Below are 22,376 nucleotides of genomic sequence, written 5' to 3'. Positions count from 1 at the left end.
CCTCGGGAGCCGCAGCGCCCAACACCCTACGCGCCCGAAGGTGGAGCCCAAGAAGTGAACCAGAAGGGAAGAGCGAAGCACGGAGGCTTTAATAGCAGAGAGCCCGGTGGCGGGGAAGGGAGGGAGGCGCGGGCCCCGTGGGCCTGGGGTCACAGCGTGTGGAGGTCATGACTGCGCCGGCTCAGCTTCTCCGGGTCGTCTGACGCCATGAGGGAGAAGTCGCGGAAGATGTCAAGATACGTCTCATCTCCTGGGGGAGGGAGGAAAGGCCGGGAGGCGGCTGGGCCCCAGTGCAGAAGGGCAGGATCCGGCGGTTGGGGCCCACCTTGGGACCTCGCGCTCCGAGCCTGGGTGGGAACGTGCGCGCCGCGGGCACTGCGCCAGCACCTATGCCTTGCCAGGGCCTGGCACGTCGCATGCGCCCAATACGCATTTGTTAAATAACGGAATGAATGCAGCTGGGCACTAGGGAGAGAGGTCACCGTGGACCAGAAGCCCAGAGTTCAGGTGTTGGGCCTGGGGGGTGGGGTGGGTGTATTCTTTACCTGCCTGCCCCTGGGCCGCTTCAGCCTCCCTCATCTTTGCCAGTCGTAGCCTGAAGAGGAGGGAATTAAGAAATGAACGACACTATCTTTGGCCGGGCGCGGTGGCTCACGCCTGTAACCCCAACACTTTGGGAGGCCGAGGCAGGCGGATCACGAGGTCAGGAGATCGAGACCGTCCTGGCCAACATAGTGAAACCCCGTCTCTACTAAAAATACAAAAAATTAGCCGGGGGTGGTGGCGCACGCCTGTAGTCCCAGCTACTCAGGGGAGGCTGAGACAGGAGAATCGCTTGAACCCGGGAGGCGGGGGTTGCAGTGAGCCGAGATCGCGCCCCTGCACTCTAGCCTGGGCGACAGAGTGAGACTCCGTCTCAAAAAAAAAAAAAAAAAAAAGACTATCCTCACCTCCCCCACAACTTCCCATCCTTTGAGCTGGGTTGCGTTCCGTTCATCTGCCCCCACCCCCGGGGTCACGTCTAGTGCTAAAAAGATGCCTGACAGCAATGTTGATGGGCGAATGACGCCTCTCAGGGTGGGCCAAGCATCCTTGCACCCTGCCCGCCCTCCCGCCTGCCTTCTACTCCACGTCCCAGTGCACGCTTCGCGCAGCCTTTCTCGAGCCTGGCCCCGGCGCTGGCCCAGCCCCTTCCCGAGGCCCCACCGCGCAGGCTTCTGTTTCGGCGTCAGCCCCGCCCGCCCGAACGTGGGTGGGCGGGGGTGGGGGGAGTCCCAGCGCCAGCCTCGCCCCTTCAGGCATTCTTACAGGGTGACGATGTCAGCGTTGGCTGTTTCCATGGCGATGGTCAGAGGATCCCTGCCTTCAGAGTCTCGAGCCCCCAGATCAGCTCCCCGTTTCAGGAACAGGCAGGCGAGCCTGGAGAGAAGAGCCAGGGTCAGCCGGCCGCCCAACTTCTCCCAGCCTTCCTCCCCATGCCATCATCCCTACCCCGTGTGGCCAAGAATGGTTGCGTGGTGCAGCGGGCCCCGGCCCGCACTGTCCGCTTGGTTCACGTTCGCCCCGTTCTGGAGGAGAAACTCACAGGCCAGAAGAGAATTCTGCATGGAGAAGTCGAGAAGGGGGGTTGAGGGTGGCATCCCTAGTGGTGGATTTCAAGATGTCTTAGGGTGGCGCCAGTTCAGAGAATGGGAGGGTGGAGTGTGGTAATCAGGAGTGTGGAAGGGGTTACAGCTAACTGTAACCAAGCTAGGCTTGGCTCTAGCTCTTTGCATGTATTCATATATAAATCCATAGTACAAGCTTATGAGGTATGTTACTATTTTACAGATGAGGCTGAGAGGTTAATAACTTGTTAAAAGTCTCCTGTAGGCCGGGCACAGTGGCTCACGCCAGTAATGCCAGCACTTTGGGAGGCCGAGGCGGGTGGATCACAAGGTCAGGAGATCCAGACCATCCTGGCTAACACGGTGAAACCCTATCTCTACTAACAATACAAAAAATTAGCCGGGCATGCTAGCTGGCGCCTGTAGTCCCAGCTACTCAGGCAGCTGAGGCAGGAGAATGGTGTGAACCCGGGAGGCGGAGCTTGCAGTGAGCCGAGATCGCACCATCGCACTCCAGTCTGGGGGACAGAGCGAGACTGTCTCAAAAAAAAAAAAAAAAAAAGTCTCCTGTAAGAGGTGAGAGCCTGGGTTCAAACTCAGGTTCTCTGCCTCCAAATCACACACTCTTAGCAACCAGTCTCTATTGTTGATCTCTCCCTATGGGTGGAGGCCCTAGGGAACAGGTGGTGGGAAAAGGAGGTAAGGGCAGGGCCCAGAGTCAGGAGTAGGTGTCAGAGCCCTAGGGTGGGGTGGAGAGTTCGGCAGGGCTCTTACAGCAGCTGTGGCCTGGATCAGCGGTGTGGCATTATCTTGGCCCCCATTGACCCAGTTGACATCAGCTCCATGGGCAAGGGCATCAGCCATGGTGGGAAGAGATGGAGGATGCCCAGATGCTCGAAACAGTAGGGCCCCAGGGTGCAGGCTTCCCAGGTCCTCAGAGGGGGGCTCTGTTCGGGGGATTTGGTTCTGTTAGGGGGAAGCAGCTCCGAGTCTGGGAAGAAAACCCTCAGCAGTGCCCCAATGCTATAATGGGACAGGTCTCTTCTAAATGATGGGGAGCTTGGGACTGTGGAGGGAATAGAGTGATGCAAGTGTGGGTATGTGTAAGTATGAGTATGCATGTGTACAAGTCCCTAGGGTGTAGGGGAGAGACGGCATCATCACCTCATCCGGTTCAACCACCCCGACTGCTGGGATGACACAGGTGAGCTGACTGCCTGACACTCGGCCTCAGCTCTCAACCCCTGACGCTCCAGCCAAACCCACCCCCTCTCTCTCCTTTTCTTATGCTGTTGGCACCCCTTACCCTCCCTGCCCACGCCCAGCCCCACGTTCCTTCCCATTCTTAATGTCACACTCCACCGTAACCCCTGAAACGGCAGTCCGGTCCCTCCGACATTCTCCAGCGGAAGGCCTGGGCTTCACACTCTGTGCCTCCTGGCGCTACCTGGCACGGTGCCGAGCACACAGCAGATGCTCAATGAATGCCCAACCAACCCTATACCTGGCTTGGATCTCAAGCTCCCTGGCCGGGGCCTGATGGAAGGCTTTGGGGGCACAGGAGGCTGCCCCCTTGGGGGCCCCCGGCCACCTCTTCGCCCTCGAATCTCAGGCAGCTTGGTCAGGAACTTCTTCTCCACGTATTTAGCGTGAATCCAGGCCTCCTTCTCCTGCCTGTGGGAGGGGAGAAGCAGGCAGTCTTCCCTCTTCTGCTCCAGGGGTCCCCCATTCCCCTGGGAGGCTAAACCCCAAGCTCACCGGGAGCAGCTGGGCCCTGGTTTCTTCACTGCCATGGCCTCCACGCGGGCCTCATAGATCTGGTTGATGACGACATTTCCCAGCTCACACATGAGCTTCAGGAGGCCCAGGCAGAGGCAGAGACAGGGAAGGTGGGGGTGAGTGACTCCTCAGGGATCACGCCCCTGCACCGCCATGTCCTTGCCCCACCCCAAGTTCTTGCCCCCAATCTTCACAATACCCTAAGTTACCTTCACTAGTTCTGGCTCCCATGAGTCAAGGGTCAGAGACCGGACTTTGGAGAAGTGAACACCAAGGCTCCTGGAGGGCCAGAGGGGGAGGGTCAGGCCCTGTGCAGGGGGGCAGTGGCCTGGGGAGCTGCTGCTGCTCCTGAAGACACTGGGAGGCAAGGCTGGCATGGGGGCCCGTGCAGAGGTGCTGGCCCAGGAGGCAGGGCAGCTGCGGCCATGTAGCCACCATGTAGCCTTGACCTGGCCCTGGCAGGACCCTGCCTCGTCACCATTCCTTCTTCCTTAGGTTTCATTTCAAGGCCCTCATCACTCCAGCCACCTCCCTTCTCTAGTGACACTTTGGCCTGGACAACCTCTCCCATGTCACCTCCCTTCCACCACACTGAGGTGGGGGACGAGGGCCTTAGACACTTGCTAAGGCCTCATGACCATTTCTCTGCCTAGTCTTCATTGGCTCCCCCACCCTCAGCAGCCTTGACCCCACACTTCTTCCAACCAAGCCAACAAATTCTGGGTATCCCCCAATTCTGGCCAGACTAGGACACAGAGGGGCTAGGCCCGCCTGGGTCCAACTGGCACCCCAGAGGCTTGGGCCCAGGCCTGGTACCCAGTGACAAAGCCAGAAGCTAAGAGAGGAAGCCAGGACAGGGAAGGAAGAGGGGCCGGTGTGATGCGCTCTGTATTGGAGCCGCACTGTGGCCCGAAGGAGTGGGGCTCCCGCATGGGCCTTGTGGAGTAACCTGTGGATGCCGGAACACTGAATGCAGAGGGTGACACCAAGGTTGATGCTGGCCCACTCCGGGGCTGGCTCCCGGCAGTCGCAGCACTGGGCATTGCCATCCACACTCTGGACCTGGGCCACCACGTGCCCGACTCCCCCAGGCTCCCTTCCCCTGGCCATTCCACCAGAGCCCAGGGTGGCAGCAGAGCCTATGGCCAGGTGTCCTGAGCCCTGGGGGAGAGAGGGGAAGAAAGGGTGGCCAAGGGGCCTAGGGTAAAGGGTGCCCCATCTCCACAGGCAGCCTGGCTGCGCACCCCCAGGTTAAGGTACCTGGCCTGGACCCCGGGGGCTGTCATCAAGGCGAGCCTGACTGAAGGCAGAAGCAATGCTGCTCTGCACAGCACTGACCCACAGCTGCAGGAGGCGCTCTGAGTCAGCCTGGAGGAGGCAGGACCTAGGTAGGAGGGTGAGGGAGATGGCAGAAGGGTCTGAGGCCTGGGAAGCAAAGTGGCAGCATGGGCAGACTGACATTCAGCCAGTATTCAACCAGTTCCAGTTGCATTGAAAGACTTCTGTACCAGTTGGTAATATTCTCCTAAATATCCCCCATCACCCTGTACCCTCTTCCACAATGGCCCCCCAGTCCAGCTGCCAAAGAATTAAAGTCTGGAGCTGCATGGGGGGCCTCCATTGTGGTGGGCCCTGCCTTTCAGATTGGCAGCTGTTTAGATATATTAAAGTATCACCCCTGGGGATTGCACTCACTTGCTGGTGGACACCACCTCAAAGCAGAACCGCCTTTCTGAGTCAGGGCAGAGTTTCACTGTGCAGAGACGAAGGTCATCCACCACCACAGTCACAGGGTCCTGGCAGGATAAGGTGATAAGAGGCCAGACGTCCAGCTGCAGGCAAGAGCTGAGTCTCCCTGGGGCCCAGGCATCCAGGACCCAGGTCCACTCACCTTGTACTTCTTCTGGTAAACCAGTTGGTTGCTCTGAATGGTGAACCAGCGTCTGTAAGAGAAGGAAATCATTACAGACATAGGCAGCTTTAGGATGAGGGACGGAAGAGAGGCTGTGCTTTTTGCCCATGAGGATCTTACTGAGAGGACAGACACCTGGGCTGACTGTTCCACGAGACATTCCAGAGAAGGGTGGACAATTGTGCAGATTGGAACATCTAAAGGATGCTATTCCTGTCTTGGACAACCCAGATTTCATATAGTTATGAAGACAACTTTCCAGCAGATGGCAGTAAAATTCTTTTTCTAATAAAATGTCTATTGCTACAATTTAAAAAATACTATTTAGGCTGGGCTCACACCTGTAATCCCAGCACTTTGGGAGGCTGATGGGGGCGGTGGATCACCCAAGGTCAGGAGTTTGAGACCACCCTGACCAATATGGTGAAACTCCGTCTCTACTAAAAATACAAAAATTAGCCAGGCGTGGTGGCAGGCGGCTATAATCCCACCTACTTGGGAGGCTGAGGCAGGAGAATCGCTTGAACCCAGGAAGCTGAGGTTGCAGTGAGCTGAGATCGCACCACTGTGCCGCGGCCTGCGCAACATAGCGAGGCTCCATCAAAAAAGAAAAAGAAAAAAAGAAAAGAAAGAATCTTAGGGGCCAGGTACAGTGGCTCACGCCTGTAATCCCAGCAAGTTGGGAGGCCGAGGCGGGTGGATTGCTTGATGTCAGGAGTTTGCGACCAGCCTGGGCAACATGGTGAAACCCTGTTTCTACCAAAAATACAAAAATTAGCTGAGTGTGATGGCACACGCCTGTGGTCCCAGCTATTTAGGATGCTGAGGAGGGAGGATCACTTGAACTCAGGGGATAGAGGTTGCAGTGAGCCGAGACTGCGCCACTGCACTGCAGGCTGGGCAACAGAGTGACACCCCATCTCAAAAAAACAGAAAAAAAAAAAAAGAAACGAAAAAGAAAAAAGAGTATCTTGGGGAAGCAGCTCCATTTTCTAATTTGTACAGAGATCCCATGTGGGCTAGCAGTGGCCCTAGAAGGGAAAGGAGTCAAGTCACAGCATGCCGCCATCCTGTTCCAAACCCTATAGCGGCTCCCAATTGCTCTCAGAGTAGACCCCAAATCCCTACAAAAATCTATAGGGCCCTATAATGACTCATGTCCCCATTAGCTCCGATTTCATCTCCTGCACATCCTCCTCCCTCACTCTGTCCAGACCCAGGGCCACCACCCTGCTCTTCCAACTCCCCAGCTATCTCAGGGCCTTGGCACTGGCTCTTTCTTCTGTCTAGAACTTTCTTCCCCCAGATATCCTTCAAGTCTTTGTTCAAAAGTTACCTTCTCATGAAGCCCACACTGCCCAACTATTTAGAACTGTAACCCCTACCCAGCTCCCCACATCCCTTGCTTTATCATCTTTCTCCTATAGCAAGCACTATCACCTTCTAACATAGCACGTAATTTACATACTAGGTTTATCCTCTGTCTTTGCTGATGGAATGTAAACTCTACTGAGGCAGGGGGGTTCGTCTGTTTTTCCTTGCAGTGCTTAGCGTGCTATTACCACTCGAAAATACATCATTGGGTGGGGCGGGCTGACTGGGGGTGTCCTCTCCTCACCTGCTCCAGGTCTTAAATGCGTTGCTGGCCCGTTTGAAGAGATGTCCTTCCATCACCAGGCCACCAGGCCCCTCTCTTAAGCTTGGTTCTGGCTCCTCCCCACCCAGCTCCTGGAGGCACAAGAGGATCAAAGGGCAACTGAGATGGGCAGAGACCAAGGCCATAGGCATCTGCCTCCTGCCCACAGCCCTAGCCCTTACTTTCTGCTTTTTGAAATATTTTTTTAAATTTATTTTTAGAGACAGGGTCTTGTTCTTTCACCCAGGCTTAAGTGCAGTTGTGTGATCATAGCTCACTGCAGTCTTGAACTCCTGGGCTCAAGCAATCCTCCCACCTCAGCCTCCTGAGTAGCTAGAACTAGAGGTGCATGCCCCCACACCAGCTAATTTTAAAATTTTCTGTAGAGATGGAGTTTCACTACGATGCCTAGGCTAATCTTGAACTCCAGGCCTCAAGCAATCTTCCCACCTCAGCCTCCCAACATGTTGGGATGACGGTCGTGGGCCACCGCACCTGGCCCCTCACCTTCTGTTTCAGCAGCACGTGTCTCTGCTCCATGTCCCTCTTCTCTCGTGCTGAATTCAAGACCAGCTGGTGCAACTGGGCACAGGAAGGGCATCTCAGATGTCCAAGGCCCCCCAGTTAGGAGTCCCTAACCTCCCTCTACCACCTGCTGTGCCCTGGGGCCCCACCTGCGCGCCCAGCTCCTTTCGATACTGGGACAGCCGGCTCAGCTCCTCGTGGCCCTGCTGGAAATGGGTAGCCTGGGCCTCCACCAAACGCAGCACCTGGGGGACAAGGCGGGCAGTGGGCAGGCTGAGGAAGAACCCCTCTCCCCATTCCCTTGTGCTGGCAGCAGGCTCTTCTCCACCCTGCCCTCACCCCCGCCACAACTCACAAACTCCATGATGTCAAACTTCCTCTTGTCCTCAATCACGTTGATCTGAGGACGTAAAAGAGGACGTAAAAAACCCCAGATCAGTCTTGAAAACACAACACCCATTCCCACTGCACACTGGGGACCCCCCAGCCTCGAGGTGACACCTGAGGCTCTGGTACCCCAGGAAGACAGATTGGGGCAGGCACCTGCAGGGCATAATCCAGTGCCCGTCCCCGGTACCCAGCTCGAGCCGTCCTCAAAGCAGCTCCTGCCTCTTCTGCCTCCTGGGCCCGGCGCCTGGGAACCTCTGCGTTGTGGGTCAGGGCAGCCTCCAGGCTCTCAGCCCCCCGCCAGAAATCCCGGCGAGCCTCTCGGAAACCCCGCAGACCTCTGAGGATGGGAAAATAACACAGAATCGCAGCTAACACCCACCTGCCCCAGCAGAGCATTCCCAGGGTAAAGCCCTCATGTCCTTTCAGTTAGTCTCTGCAACGTGGGAAACCCAAGGTGATCCCTGGGACGGAAGTCAGGACACCAGAAACCCCCAATCTCACAACTCCGTCACTGGGGAGGCTCCTGTGGCCATGGGAAGAGGGCGGCAGGGCTGGTTTCCGAGAAATAAGGCCCCCTTCTCTCCCATCTCACTCCCCCTTTAAAAAAATTTTTTTGTTGTTGTTGTTTTTATTTTTGAGACCGGGTCTTGCTCTGTTACCCAGGCTGGAGTACAGTGGCACAATCATGGCTCACCGCAGCCCTGACCTCCAGGCTCAAGCAATTCTCCTGCCTCAGCCTCCCAAGAAGCTGGGACAACAGACATGTGCCACCACGCCCGGCTATTTTTTTTTTTTTTTTTTTTGAGGCAGAGTCTCACTCTGTTGCCCAGGCTGAAGTGAAGTAGTGCGATCTTGGCTCACTGCAACCTCCACCTCCTGGGTTCAAATGATTCTCCTGCCTCGGCCTCCTGAGTAGCTGGGATTACAGGTACCTGCCACCATGCCCGGCTAATTTTTTTTTTTTTCGTATTTTTTAGTAGAGCCGGGGTTTTGCCATGTTAGACAGGCTGGTCTCGAACTCCCGACCTCAGGTGATCCGCCCGCCTTGGCCTCCCAAAATGCCGGGATCATAGGCATGAGCCACCGCGCCCGGCCTAATTTTTGTATTTTTTGTGGAGACAGTTTCGCCATGTTGGCTAGGTTGGTGTCCAACTCCTGGGCTCAAGCAATCCTCCCGCCTTTGCCTCCCAAAGTGTTGGGATTACAGGCATGAGCCACTGCGCCCGGCCCCATCTCACTCCTTGACCAGGGTCTGGATCTGCTGCTGCAGTGTGTGTTGGGTGGCATCTAGAAGCTCCTGAGGGAAGGAGAAGTTGGTAGACTGGGGTCAGGACCACAGGTGACCTGGCCACCACCCCCACAATCCTTACCTTCCCCTACTTACCGCATGGCTGTCCAACTTGTGGTTCAGGCTCACGGTGAATTTTTCCAGACACTCCTAGGCAAGAAGAGGCACAGAAAGAGTACTAGGCATGGGGTGGCAGCACCCTCCCGACTCGAGACCCAGCCTGCTACGGCTGTCATGGACAGCAGCCCAGCCCTGCTGTGGCCTGGAACCTGCAGACCCCAGGCCAGCCCTCCTCTTCCACAGCATCACCTCCTCATCCCAGACTCCTTCCCTCCCAGATGCAGACCCTCCGCATACCGCCATCATGGGCTCTGGTGGACCCAGGCGGGCCAGGTCACAAATGCCGACAACGAAGGCGCGGCTGGCAGCAAGGTAATGGCGCCCACTTTCCAGGAGACCAGTGCCCAGTTTCAGGAGCTGGGAAAGAAGGAGGGTAACAGGGAGCTGTGCCATCATCCTCACACCTGGTGATGCCCCCACACCTGCCCCACTTCCTCTCCCCTTGCCCAGGGCGGCGCTCCCCTATTCCTGCCTGGCCTCACTGCCCTCCAGGCTCATCCAGCTCTCCCTGTATCTAACACATACCTGCTGTGTTCTCATCACTGCGTCTTTGCTCCCACTGCCTTGGGCCTGAAACCCAATTCCTGCCCATTCCTCTCAGCCTGTCGCCAACACCTCTGTCAGCCTTACCTCCAAAACATCTTTCCCTGTCCACTCGCACATATCTCTTCCTGCCCTGCCTACCTGCTTAGATCCAGAGCTCCGTGGAGATTCCTGCATGGTCTGGATGCTCTACCTGGTTGCTATTAAATTCTACAGTATTGGCCGGGCGTGGTGGCTCACACCTGTAATCCCAACCCTTTGGGAGGCCAAGGCGGGCCAGTCGCTTGAGCTCAGGAATTCAAGAGCAGCCTGGGCAACATGGTGAAACCCCATCTCTACTAAAAATTCAAAAATTAGCCAGGCATGGTGGCACATGCCTGTAATCCCAGCTACTTGGGAGGCTAAGGCAGGAGGACTGCTTGAACCGGGAGGCTGAGGCTGTAGTGAGCTGAGATGGCACCAAGTGCCTGTAATCCCAGTTACCTGGGGGGCTAAGGCAGGAGGACTGCCTGAATCCGGGAGGTCAAGGCTGCAGTGAGCCGAGATGGCACTACTGCACTCCAGCCTGGGTGACAGACCGAGACTCTGTCTCGAAAAATAAATAAATAAATAAAATCTATAGTATTTACTGCTAGGAGTTGTCCCATTCTGTGCTCACTGCACGTTCCCTCATAAATATTAATCCATCATCTAGACCACGGGTCAGGGCCAAGAGGAAATGCCGGGGTACTCCTGGGGCCCATCCTATCTGGCCCTTTTGACTGACAAAGAGACTTGATAGGCCAGGCAAGGTGGCTCAGACCTGTAATCTCAACACTTTGGGAGGCTGAGGTGGGTGGATCACCTGAGGTCAGGAGTTGGATATCAGCCTGACCAACATAGTGAAACCCCATCTCTTTTTATTTTTCTATTTTTGAGACGGAGTTTTGCTCCGTTGCCCAAGCTGGAGTGCAATGGCATGATCTTGGCTCACCACAACCTCTGCCTCCCAGGTTCAAGCGATCCTCCTGCCTCAGCCTCCCGAGTAGCTGGGATTACAGGTGCCCGCCACCATGCCCAGCTAATTTTTTGTATTTTTAGTAGAGACGGGGTTTCACCATGTTGACCAGGCTGGTCTCGAACTCCTGACTTCAGGTGATCCACCTGCTTCGGCCTCCCGAAGTGCTGGGATTACAGGCATGAGCCACTGCACCTGGCCTGACCGAGATCAAATCTTATCAGACATCACCATGGGTTGTCTGTGACAAGGTACAAGGATGTTCACAAATCACTGTGTGAATCTGAGGACTCTGTGTCTAGTTTTTTTCCTTACCATCTCAGCCCCTCCCCCTTAGATGAGTAAGAAACTTTCATAACACTGGACTAGTGACAGACTGGGACATCTGTTCAATAGAACAGTACTCAGCAATAAAAAGGAACAAACTGTTGATATGTGCAACAACTTGGATAAACTTCAAGAGCATTCATCTTTTAAAAAATTATGATTATTTTTAGAGTTGAGGTGTCTGTCGCCCAGGCTGGAGTGCAGTGGTGGGATCATAGCTCACTGCAGCCTTGAACTCCTGGGTTCAAGGGATCCTCCAATCTTAGCTTCCTGAGTAGCTGAGACTACAGGCACACACCACCATGCCTGGCTAATTTAAAAACAAAACAGAACATTATTTAGAGACAAGGGTCTTGCTATGTTGCCCAGGCTGGTCTTGAGCTTCTGGCCTCAAGCAACCCTCCTACCTTGACCTCCTGAGTAGTTGGGATGACAGGCATGAGCCACCACACCCGGCAGCAGCATTATTCTGAGTGAGGGGGGAGGGGGAAGCCAAATCTCAAAGGGTCACATAGTGTATGATTCTATATATGGAACATTCTGGAAATGACAAAAGTAGAGAGATGGAGAACAAATCAGTGGTTACCACAGATTAAAGAAGTGTGGGAAGGATGTCGGGTACCACTGTAAAGGAATTCCTTGTGTCCATTGGTGTGTGGTGATGGTTAAAGGAATCCATACACGTGATAAAGTACCATAGAATTATACACAAAAACACCAAAAAAGAGTATATGCAAAATGTAAAATCAAAGTAGGATCTATAGAGTTTATTTATTTATTTATTTATTTAGAGACAGAGTCTTGGTCTGTCGCCCACGCCGGAGTGCAGTGGCACGATCTCGGCTCATTGCGACCTCCGCAGGCTGGAGTGTGGCGGGGTGATCTCGGCTCACTGCAACCTCCGCCTCCTGGGTTCAAGCAATTCTCCTGCCTCAGCCTCCTGAGTAGCTGGGATTACAGGTGCGTGCCACCACGCCTGGCTAATTTTTGTATTTTTAGTAGAGATGGGGGTTTCATCATGTTGGTCAGGCTGTTCTCGAAGTCCTGACCTCGTGATCCACCTGCCGCAGCCTACCAAAGTGCTGGGATTACAGGCGTGAGCCACTGAGCTTGGCTAGAGTTTATTGGGGTTTTTTGTTTGTTTGTTTTTGTTTATTGAGACAGTCTCACTCTGTCGCCCAGGCTGGAGTGCAGTGGCACGATCTCCACTCACTGCAAGCTCCACCTCCCGGGTTCGCGCCATTCTCCTGCCTCAGCCTCCTGAGTAGCTGGGACTACAGGCGCCTGCCGCCACACCCAAATAATTTTTTGTATTTTTAGTAGAGACGGGGTTTCACAGTGTTAGCCAGGATGGTCTCGATCTCCTGACCTCGTGATCCGCCCACCTTGGCCTCCCAAAGTGCTGGGATTACAGGCGTGAGCCACCACATCTGGCCGAGTTTATTGTTAATTGTAATGTGACACTATTAATGTCCTGGTTTTAATAATGTACTAGTATTGTATAAGATGTCACCAGTGGGGGAAGCTGGGTGATGGGTACATGAGACCTCTCCTTACTAGTCTCCTGAGTCAATAATTTACTCAAAATAAAAAATTCAGGCCAGGTGTGGTGGCTCACACCTGTAATTCCAGCACTTTGGGAGGCTGAGGTGGGAGGATTACTTGAGGCCAGGAGTTCCAGACCAGCCTAGGTAACATAGGGAGACCCCATCTCTACAAAAAATAAAATTAAATTAAAAAAAGCCAGGCGTGGTGGCATGTGCCTGTAGCACAGCTACTGGGGAGGTTGAGGAGGGAGGATCACTTGAGCCCAGTATTGAAGCATCTGGGATCACAGCTGTGGCCACTCCATCCAGTCCATTGTTTAAAATTATTATTTGTAGGCCGGGTGCGGTGGCTTAAGCCTGTAATGCCAGCACTTTGGGAGGCTGCGGCAGGTAGATCATTTGAGGTCAGGAGTTCAAGACCAGCTTAGCCAACATGGTGAGACCCTGTCTTTACTAAAAATACAAAAAGAAAAAAAATTATCCAGGTGTGGTGGTGCACACCTGTAATCCCAGCTACTTGGGAGGCTGAGGTAGGAGAATCACTTGAACCTGGGAGGTGGAGGTTCCAGTAAGCCAAGATCGCACCACTGCACTCCAGCCTGGGTGACAGAGCGAGACTCCATCTCAAATAAATAAAAATAAAAATAAAATTATTATTTGTAGAGATGAGGTCTCACCATGTTGCCCATAAAACAATGTTGCCCCCTAAATTTGTGACAATTTGTTACACGGCAATAGAGAACTAATATATAGCATGCAAATACATAATGTGTCAGAGGTAAATGTTGCAGAGAAAAGTAAAGCGAAGTAAGGGGAATGAGAGAGCATTTGAGTGTGTATTTGTGTGAACATGCTGTTTGATAGAGTGCTCAGGGGACACCTTACTGTCTTGAATTGAAACGTTTCACTGGTTTGTCTTCCAGTCAGCCTTTGGGCTCCGTGGGAGCAGAAATGATCTTGCCCTCCCTGAATGCCCAGGGCCTGGCACAATGCAGGAGCTCAAGAGCAGAACAAGGAAGTCCAAAATTAAGTCTTTTTTTTTTTGACACAGAGTCTCGCTCTGTCGCCTAGCCTGGAGTGCAGTGGTGCGATCTTGGCTCACTGCAACCTCCGCCTCCCAGGTTCAAGTGATTCCTCTGCCTCAGCCTCTTGAGTAGCTGGAGCTGCAGATGGGTGCCACTAAGCCTGGATGATTTTTGCATTTTTAGTAGAGATGGGGTTTCGCCATGTTAGCCAGGCTGGTCTAGAACTCCTGACCTCAGGTGATCCATTCACCTTGGCCTCCCAAAGTGCTGGGATTACAGGCATGAGCTACCATGCCTGGCCCAAAAGTAAGTCTTGTTTTCCAAGATCCTGAGCTTCTTGTCGGTACAGAACCACCTTTTTTGCTTCTCTGCAGTCTCCAAAATATCTCCCCTACACAGTATTCAATAATCCCTGGGATGCATTCTGTGTCTCCAGCTTTCTCCCTGGCCCTACCCCTCTCAACCTAATCCACTCCTGGGTCACCTCTCCATGTCAGGGTCACCTTTTCCAGACGGGTCTCCAATTCTGACACTTCGGCTTCCACCAGCTCAATAGAGGCTCTGGGAAAGAGGGGGTCATGGGAAGAGAGCTTGGGTCCATCTGGTCTGTCTGCCTCATCAGGCGGGATGGAGTCGCAGGGCGGTGGGTACGGAGGAGAAAGCTGCAGAGTTGAGAGGCTCGCCCCCCACCCGCCTACTTGTGCTCTGCCCGCTCTGCAGTCTGGGAGCTACCACAGCCCAGGCCAGAGCAGGAAGGGTAGAAGGAGGGTGGATGTGGCCAGGGCAGGAAGTTGCTAACCGCCCCAGAGCAGGTGCTGGGGGAGGGGCAGGGGTCCCACTGAGAGGCCAGAGGAATGCCAGCTCTAGGGGTGAGGGAAACTGCAGAGGCCAGGAGGAGCATGCAGGGGCAGAGAGCATTGGAGTACCCTGCTTTCACAGCTGGGGTACCACTTTGGCCCACAGGCTCGCTCCTGCCTCTTAGAGGCCTGCTCCCTGGAAGGAGACCTGGCCTGGGGAAAGGTGTGTGTGTGCTGGGGGTGTTAGACTTTCCCCTCCTTAGCCCCCCAGACCAGTTCACACTTACCGGAAACGGGGTGAGTCCTTGAGACACTCCTCGAAATCCAGCTTGACCGTCATCTCAGCTTGCCTGCTGTGGGGCCAGCGGGCCCTGGAGGCCTGGCCCCTGGGGATGCAGGTGGAGGCACTTTCTGTCCCAGGAAGGGGAGATGATGGGGAAGGAGGAGAGGGACCTCCGCGGGGAAGGGCCTGGGGGCACAATTCTTTCCCCAAGGGGAAAGGGGTGTCCTAGGAGGAGCGCTCACCCCACACTTCCAGGCGGTGCTGGGAGGGGCAGGGGCGGGGCCTGGGCGGAGGATGGGGGCCTGAGATCAGAGAAGCCACAGCCCCGCCCTCAGAGACGATCTGCCAGCTCCTTCCTCCTGGGGCTCTAGCCTCTGTTTCTTTCTCTCTTCGTGGTTATCTTGGGGGCCTGGCAGATCTAGGTTCAAATCCTGGCTCTGTCACTTAGAGGTTATGTGTCCCTGGACGAGCTCTCTGATTCCTCAGTTTTCTCATCTGGAAGATGGGAATGATAACCCCTTCCTCCAGGGCTGTACGAAGTGAAGAAGGTGATAGCAGTAAATTCATGGTTCACTAAATTTATTTATTTATGAGACGGAGTCTCCCTCCATCGCCCAGGCTGGAGTGCAGTGGCGCGATGTCGGCTCACTACAACCTCCGCCTCCTGGGTTCAAGCAATTCTCCTGTCTCAGCCTCCCGAGTAGCTGGGACTACAGGCTCCTGCCATCATGCCCGGCTAACTTTTTGTATTTTCAGTAGGGACGGGGTTTCACCTTGTTGGTCAGACTTGTCTCGACCTCCTGACCTCAGGTGATCCACCCACCTCGGCCTCCCAAAGTGCTAGGATTACAGGCGTGAGCCACTGTGCCCAGCTGGTTCACTATATTAATTGCATCAGTCACTGTCATCCTGCTACAGCTTGGGCCTTCTCGTGATTCTAGGCTCCTGTGGAGTCCAGTACCCCGGACTGCTCCCAGCTTTCTTCGTTTTGCCGTCATATTCATGGTTCCTGTGTGTGAACTCCCCTTCCTCCCCTCTCCTCAACGACTGAGCAGGCCCAGCCTGAGCACCCGATTCACAGCTCCCAGACTCTTGCTCTTCTGCTCTTTATTTCTATTCATAGGGTGGTCATGAAGGGAAGGTTGCCCCCACTCTGCCCCCAACCAGCCCCATTTTCCATTGTTTGCTTTCCTTTTCTTGAGTCCATCGAAGTCCCAGGGTTTCATCTGGAGAGAAGAGTTTGAGTTCATGGCTTTCTCGTAGCAGGCATGAGATCTTGTCCATGTGACTCTGGATCCCCTAGAACCTCCCCACTCAGCTCCTCTACCTCCCTGGCCAGTGTATGCATCCCCTTGCCTCTGCCCAGGCTCAGTGTGCCAGGCTGTGCTTGTTCTGGCTTGAGGAGTTGGGGTTGCTTCCACTCTCCCTCTCTGAACTCCTTGGGCTTTGCCAGCTCAGCCCCCCAGCCACCAGCTGGACACCACTTGAGACTCATTGTCTTTGGAGGACAGAGAAATACCTGGAGTGGGGTGGTGTGGCAGAGGAGTGAAGGAGGAGGCATGGAGCCAGTGTGTGGTGCCAAGCTGGAGGGGGTCCCAACCGCTTCTGAGTCTCCCTGGTTCCTCGCCTGTCCAATGTGGACCTTGGACTTGAGGCTGTTCAGGGCCTCTCCTTCCACCTGTTGCTGATGTACTGGCCTGAAAGAATTGGAGGGCTGGGAGATGGGAGCTTGCCAAGAGACAGCCCCAGGGAGATGGTGGCCTGGTGCCCTTAACAGGCTGCAATGGTGTCATTGTCGCCATCAGGGAGCTCTCTGTGGCCTTGTGATCCCTAAAGGGGCCTCCCATGTGGTCCAGTAGGTGGACTTCAGTGCTTACGGGGTTCTCAATCACCTAGGTCAAGCTTGTGGAGCCTAGAATCAGGGATCAGGGCTGGGGTACCCATCAGGCTGTGCGTTCCCAGCCCTCCTGCCCCCTAGGCTGGCCTGCCCAGGCTCTCACCATCCTGATGCTCATCTTCCACGTCCTCTACAAGCTCTGGGTGGGAGCAGGACCTCAGGTATAGTCCTTTGCCATCATATTCCTTGTGCTGCAGAGCAATCCCCTGCCCCAATATGATAGTGGCCACAGCTGGGGGGACTGATTTCTGTAGGTGGAGGGATCTGAGGAATCAATCAAATGAATCCAAGTCTTCTAGCCATCTGGTGTATCCATGCCTCCCAGGTGTCTGTTGTGGGCCCTCACCAGAGGGGAGAAGCTCAGGCCCCAGATCCTCATCTCACTGACTTCTCTTACCCTTCCCATTTTAGAAAAACTTCAGTGACCGCTCCACCTCCCCCCATGGTTGTCTTGGACTTTTGGTTTTTTTTTATTTATTTTTTGAGACAAGATCTTGCTATGTTACCCAGGCTGGAATGTGTTAGTGCCATCATCGCTCACGGCAGCCTCAAACTCCTGGGCTCAAGATATCCTCCCACCTTAGCCTCCCCAGTAGCCTGGACTACAGGTGCACGCCACCACACCTGGCTAATTAAAAACAATTTTTTTTCTTTTTCTTTTTTCTTTTTTTGTAGAGACGAGGTCTCCCTACGTTGCCCAGGCTGGTTTTGAACTTCTGGCCTCAAGCAATCCTCCCAAAGTGCTGGGATTACAGAAGTGAGCCACTGGGCCTGGCCAACAAATCAGCCCCCAATCAGACTTTCTGTTCCTCAACAGCCAATAATCTCCGGGGACTATCCTGAGTGGGGTCCTTCCTCCAGCTGCCCTCTTTCTTCCCTGGGGTTACTTCCCAGCATTACCTCCCTGTCAGGCAGCAGAGTCTTGGGCTGATAGCCACTGAGGAAGACAGACTGTGGTAGAGAAGTGAGGAACGGGCTCTGGAATACAACCCCCTCTAGTCCCTGGAGCCCCGCCATCGCTAACCCTCGGCTTCAAGGATGTGCCTGCAGGTGACCAGGCCTGGCTCATCTTTGGCTCCTCTGGCTAGTTCTCCTGCCAAGCCTCTCTGCACAGGCCTGGGCTCTGGGTCCAGCATCACGCCTTGACTGCCACCGCTGATACGGATAATACCACCATTGTCATCCTCATCCTCTTCATTCTCCAAGGGCTGGTTTTTCTGAGCCTTGAGAAACTTCCCTTTGTCATAGTGTGCCTTGCGGCGCTTGTCAAAGTCGGTGGAGTCTGTGACCATGGTGAGAGCTTGGCTTTCCCACCGCACTCTTGCCAAAGGTTCGCTCCACCTCCCCCTTTCCATTCAATCCACAACCCTCATCTCATGTTGTGGGCGAAAGATTACCTAGGTGCCAAGGCAAGAGACTGAAGGCACAAACTGTTTCAGTATAATAAAGAAATAGTTAGAATAAGAATAGTCATAATACAAATTAGATATAGAGATGATCATGGACAATTATCAATCATTATTATAAACATTATTAATCATTAGCTTTTAATATTACTGTTTGTTGCATTACTAATATAACCTAGGAATAACCGGCAGGTATAGGGTCAGGTGCTGAAGGGACATTGTGAGAAGTGACCTAGAAGGCAAGAGGTGAACGTTCTGTCACGCTCGCATAAGGGCCGCTTGAGGGCTCCTTGGTCAAGCGGTAACGCTAGTGCCTGGGAAGACACCCGTTACTTAGCAGATCGCGAAAGGGAGTCTCCTTTCCTTGGAGGAGTCAGGGAACACTCTGCTCCACCAGCTTCTTGTGGAAGGCTGGATATTATCCAGGCCTCCCCGCAGTCATCCGGAGGCCTAAACCCCTCCCTGTGGTGCTGTGCTTCAATGCTCACGCTCCTTGTCCACTTTCATGTTCCTCCCATACTCCTGGTTCCTCTTTGAAGTTCGTAGTAGAGAGCAGTAGAAGAAATAGTGAAAGTCTTAATGTCTTTGATCTTTCTTATAAGTGCATAGAAGAAAACGCTGACGTATGCTGCCTTCTCTCTCTACTTCAGTTACCTAAAAGGGAAGGGCCCCCTGTCCTGTGATCACGTGACTTGCTGCACCTTGTCAATCACTTAGAAGATTCACCCTCCTTACCCTGCCCCCTTGTCTTGTATGCAATAAATATCAGCGCAACCAGTGGTTCGGGGCCACTACCAGTCTCCGCGTCTTGGTAGTCGTCCCCCAGGCCCAGCTGCTTTCTCTTTATCTCTTTGTCTTGTGTCTTAATTTATTACAATCTCTCGTCTCTGCACACGGGGGGAACACCCGCTAAGCCCCATAGGGCTGGACCCTACATCATGTATCTTGGAAAAGTTGTCTGCAGGCCCTGAGCTCCTGTCAGCACAGTCCTGGCGGAACGTGGGGCAGATACTGTCCATCATGACAATCCTGAAGGGGCAGGAGACTAGTTGGGGGCATCAAGAGAAGAAAATAGCAATGGGGACAGGTGGTAAACGAGGCCAAATTGGCGGACCCCTGCCCCCATCCAGGCCTGATGGAAATTGTAGCACCTCCCACTGCAGGTGTCAGAAAGCAGACCCGCTGCAGACCTGAATTCAGGGCTGAGGGAAGAAAGAGGCCCCATAACCCGGCTGATCTCTGGCAGGACTCTTACCTCTCTGCCAGCACTCCAGGATTCACTGAGCAGGAGGAGCCGGCAGAGAGGTCCTCAAAACTGTCCTGCAGCCTGCAGAGGAGGGGGAAGCAGTGCCGGGAGGTGGGTGTCAGGCAGTATCCAGTCCCTGAGGTGCTCTGCCTCCTCCACCTGTCCCCTCCTTTAAATAGAGAAGAATTTCTGGACTGAAGGGTTGGGGCTGAGGGCTCAGCACCTGTGGTAGGGAGTGTTGGGCTCATCCACCATCATAAATCCATAGTCCTTGTCAGCAGGGCGGTAGGTGGTCAGGATATTCATCTCGTCCCAGTGCTGAGACTTCCTTCTGGGGCTGGGGGAGGAGACCTTCTAGTGACCCCCCCATAGGCCTCCCTCATTTTCCCAGTCATTCAAAACAGGTTTTTTTTGTTTTTGTTTTTGTTTTTTGCTTTTGTTTTTGTTTTGAGATGGAATCTTGCTCTGTTGACCAAGCTGGAGTGCAGTGGCACGATCACAGCTCACTGCAACCTCTGCCTCCCGGGTTCAAGTGATTCCCCTGCCTCAGCCTCCTGAGTAGCTGGGATTACAGGCGTGCGCCACCACACCCGGCTAATTTTTGTATTTTTAGTAGAGATGGGGTTTCACCATGTTGGTCAGGCTGGTCTTGAACTCCTGACCTCGTGATCTGCCTGCCTCGCACTCCCAAAGTGCTGGCATTACAGTCGTGCGCCACCACACCCGGCTAATTTTTGTATTTTTAGTAGAGATGGGGTTTCACCATGTTGGTCAGGCTGGTCTTGAACTCCTGACCTCGTGATCTGCCTGCCTCCCACTCCCAAAGTGCTGGGATTACAGGCGTGAGCTACCCTGCGTGGCATTCAAAACAGTTTTTGTTGTTGTTTGTTTTTTGAGATGGAGTCTTGCTCTGTTTTCCAGACTGGAGTGCAATGGTGTGATCTCAGCTCATTGCAACCTCTGCCTCCCCGGTTCAAGCCATTCTCCTGCCTTAGCCTCCCAAGTAGCTGGGATTACAGGTGCCTGCCACCACACCCGGCTTATTTTTGTATTTTTAGTAGGGACAGGGTTTCACCATGTTGGCCAGGCTGGTCTTGAACTCCAGACCTCAGGTGATCTGCCCACCTCGGCCTCCCAAAGTGCTAGGATTACAGGCATGAGTCACCACTCCGACTCAAAACAGTTTTCTTATACCCCCTTGTTGAGGCTGGGGATGGGGTCAGACTTAATGATAATCACAGTCCTGTGCAGCCACGGTTTATGGGGCACCTGCTCTTCTCCCGAAAGCCTGGAACCACTCAATTGCCCTCACCTACTCTAACTCTTCATTCTTAAGGCTCTGCCCCTTTCCTTCTGGCTCCCACCCTCAGGTGTCCTGAACCCTCCCGACTCTGGGCTGCCTGCCCGCAGTGCTGGGCTCCTTACTTCTCCACATTGGGGGATTTCTGCATCAAGTTGGAGCTGTTCTTTCGTAGGATGCTCCGGGGCCGGTCCTGTTGGGAGTTTTGGGGGTTCAAGCAAGTTGGCCCAGAGTGCGGACTGCACCCGGGGCTGTTTACCTCTTGCCCTGCAGGTCCCCCAGGCCCGGGGCTGGAAGCCCTGGATATACTGGTTCGAGGCCCGGGGATGTTGAATCCACCAGGGTTCCTGCCAGACCCAAGGCTGTGGTTCGCAGCCTCCCTTGGGTGCTGACTGGGCCCGGAACCAAGGACCACTATCCCCCCGGAGGGACAGCTTGAACCAGTACTATGAGTTACGGAGCCCCCTGAGTGCACGTGGGGCCCAGAACCGTGAAACAAGACTACTCTGGAGGGCTGCCCAGCGCCTGCCTCGACTCCTGTGACCGCTGCGGGCACTCCTCTGGCTGCCCCTCCAGGGGAATCCCGGTTGAGGCCGCCAGCAGCCCCTAGGCACTCCACCTTCTCCATGGCCCCACTGGGGGGCCGCTCTCAGCGATCCTGACCCGCCTCCCTGCTCCACGTAGCCCCGCCCCTGGCCCCGCCCCCACCGCTGCCGGCCGGGGATGCTCGGGCTCAGTCCCGGGTCCACTTCTCCCCTGCTCCAGAGCTGCGGCGGGCGGAATCAAGACTATATAGAGACTCGGGCTGGGGGGTCCCTCCGCTCGCCCTTTTCCTTTGTGTCCCACCCAAAGATTTTCTTTGTCTGGGCAATTTGTTCCCGCCCTTCTCCAGCACCACCCTCATCCAAACCAGCCAATCCCAGTCAGGGGGCCAGGCCAGGAGCTTCGACTGTGACGTCACGGTCCTCCAGCCTGAGCGTGAGCTTCGGGGAGTTGGGCAGGGGGCTTGTTAATAGCTCTAAGGGAGATCTTTTGGGGTCATCAACGCTGTCGCTTGAAACTGCCTGTCGGGACTTCTTTAGACTCTTTGTGGTCTTAACATGGAATAGTTTGGTTGAGTTGGAGTTGAAGCTGGGCTTGACTTGAAATATCAGCGAGCTTCCCCCACCCCCGCCAGTCGGCTAGCTCAGCCAATCAGGAGAGGTGTGAGGCAAAGTGGAAGGATTGCCGCACTGTTGCAAGACACTTCGTCCTCAGTCGGGTGGCGGGAAGAGACTTTCACTACCGCTTCTCTGGGTCCTCCAGACTCGGCTCACGCTGCTTTGGAGCCTGCATCCCGAGGGGAGACACCCCCTCTTGCCGTAAAGCGAGTGCTTCAAGGTGTCACCTCCCCCTAGCGAGGGCGGGGTCGTCGGTGCCGCTGTCGCAAAGCAGAAAGTGTTTGGGCTCCAGCACCCCACCGTCGTAAAGATGCCTGCGGTGGGCGTGTCTTTCTCCCACTGTCGCAAAAGCTCCCTGCCCAGGTCTTCGTCCCCCTCGGAGCCGCTCCGTCACCTCGCTATGCCGTAAAGCGAGGCTCCCGACCCCGTGTCCTTCTGTTCTCACCGTGGTCGTCCCCAGCTCCTAGCGCGGGCTGCTTCATTGCCCGGCAGTGCCGTAAAGCATACCTGGTCTCAGCCCCCCGGTCGTATCCCTCGGACTGTCTGCCCGACGCGGTTGCCACGGTGCCGCCAAGCGCGGCTGTCGCGCTG

General features: G+C 54.7%; 1 protein-coding gene across 2 annotated transcripts; it reads right to left on the bottom strand.

Annotated features, from left to right (window-relative positions):
• Positions 1-67: 67 nt before the first annotated feature.
• ACAP1 (ArfGAP with coiled-coil, ankyrin repeat and PH domains 1) lies at positions 68-22,357 on the bottom strand. Of its 2 annotated transcripts, XM_003810094.6 has the most exons (25): positions 19,335-22,357; positions 16,777-18,733; positions 16,296-16,473; positions 14,781-15,306; positions 14,200-14,257; positions 9,495-9,614; positions 9,234-9,287; positions 9,088-9,146; positions 8,003-8,186; positions 7,815-7,859; positions 7,609-7,704; positions 7,442-7,516; positions 6,917-7,026; positions 5,278-5,329; positions 5,082-5,182; positions 4,647-4,770; positions 4,336-4,547; positions 3,596-3,665; positions 3,366-3,460; positions 3,112-3,281; positions 2,382-2,554; positions 1,492-1,601; positions 1,309-1,419; positions 546-595; positions 68-250 (listed from the first exon to the last, which is right to left on the bottom strand). In XM_003810094.6, exons 4-25 carry the CDS (start codon positions 14,831-14,833, stop codon positions 150-152), a joined length of 2,223 nt encoding a protein of 740 aa, XP_003810142.1. In that variant the 5' UTR covers positions 14,834-15,306; positions 16,296-16,473; positions 16,777-18,733; positions 19,335-22,357; the 3' UTR covers positions 68-149. The 2 variants fall into 2 exon arrangements, with proteins under 2 accessions (XP_003810142.1, XP_024782025.1); XM_024926257.4 differs by lacking the exons at positions 14,200-14,257; positions 16,296-16,473; positions 16,777-18,733; positions 19,335-22,357 and having other exon boundaries at positions 14,781-15,064.
• Positions 22,358-22,376: the final 19 nt, after the last annotated feature.

This window comes from Pan paniscus, chromosome 19 (genome assembly GCF_029289425.2).
Source record: "Pan paniscus chromosome 19, NHGRI_mPanPan1-v2.0_pri, whole genome shotgun sequence".
Lineage (NCBI taxonomy): Eukaryota > Metazoa > Chordata > Mammalia > Primates > Hominidae > Pan > Pan paniscus.
The sequence above is the reverse complement of the archived record's forward strand: the minus strand, read 5'-3'. Positions and strand labels throughout refer to the sequence as shown.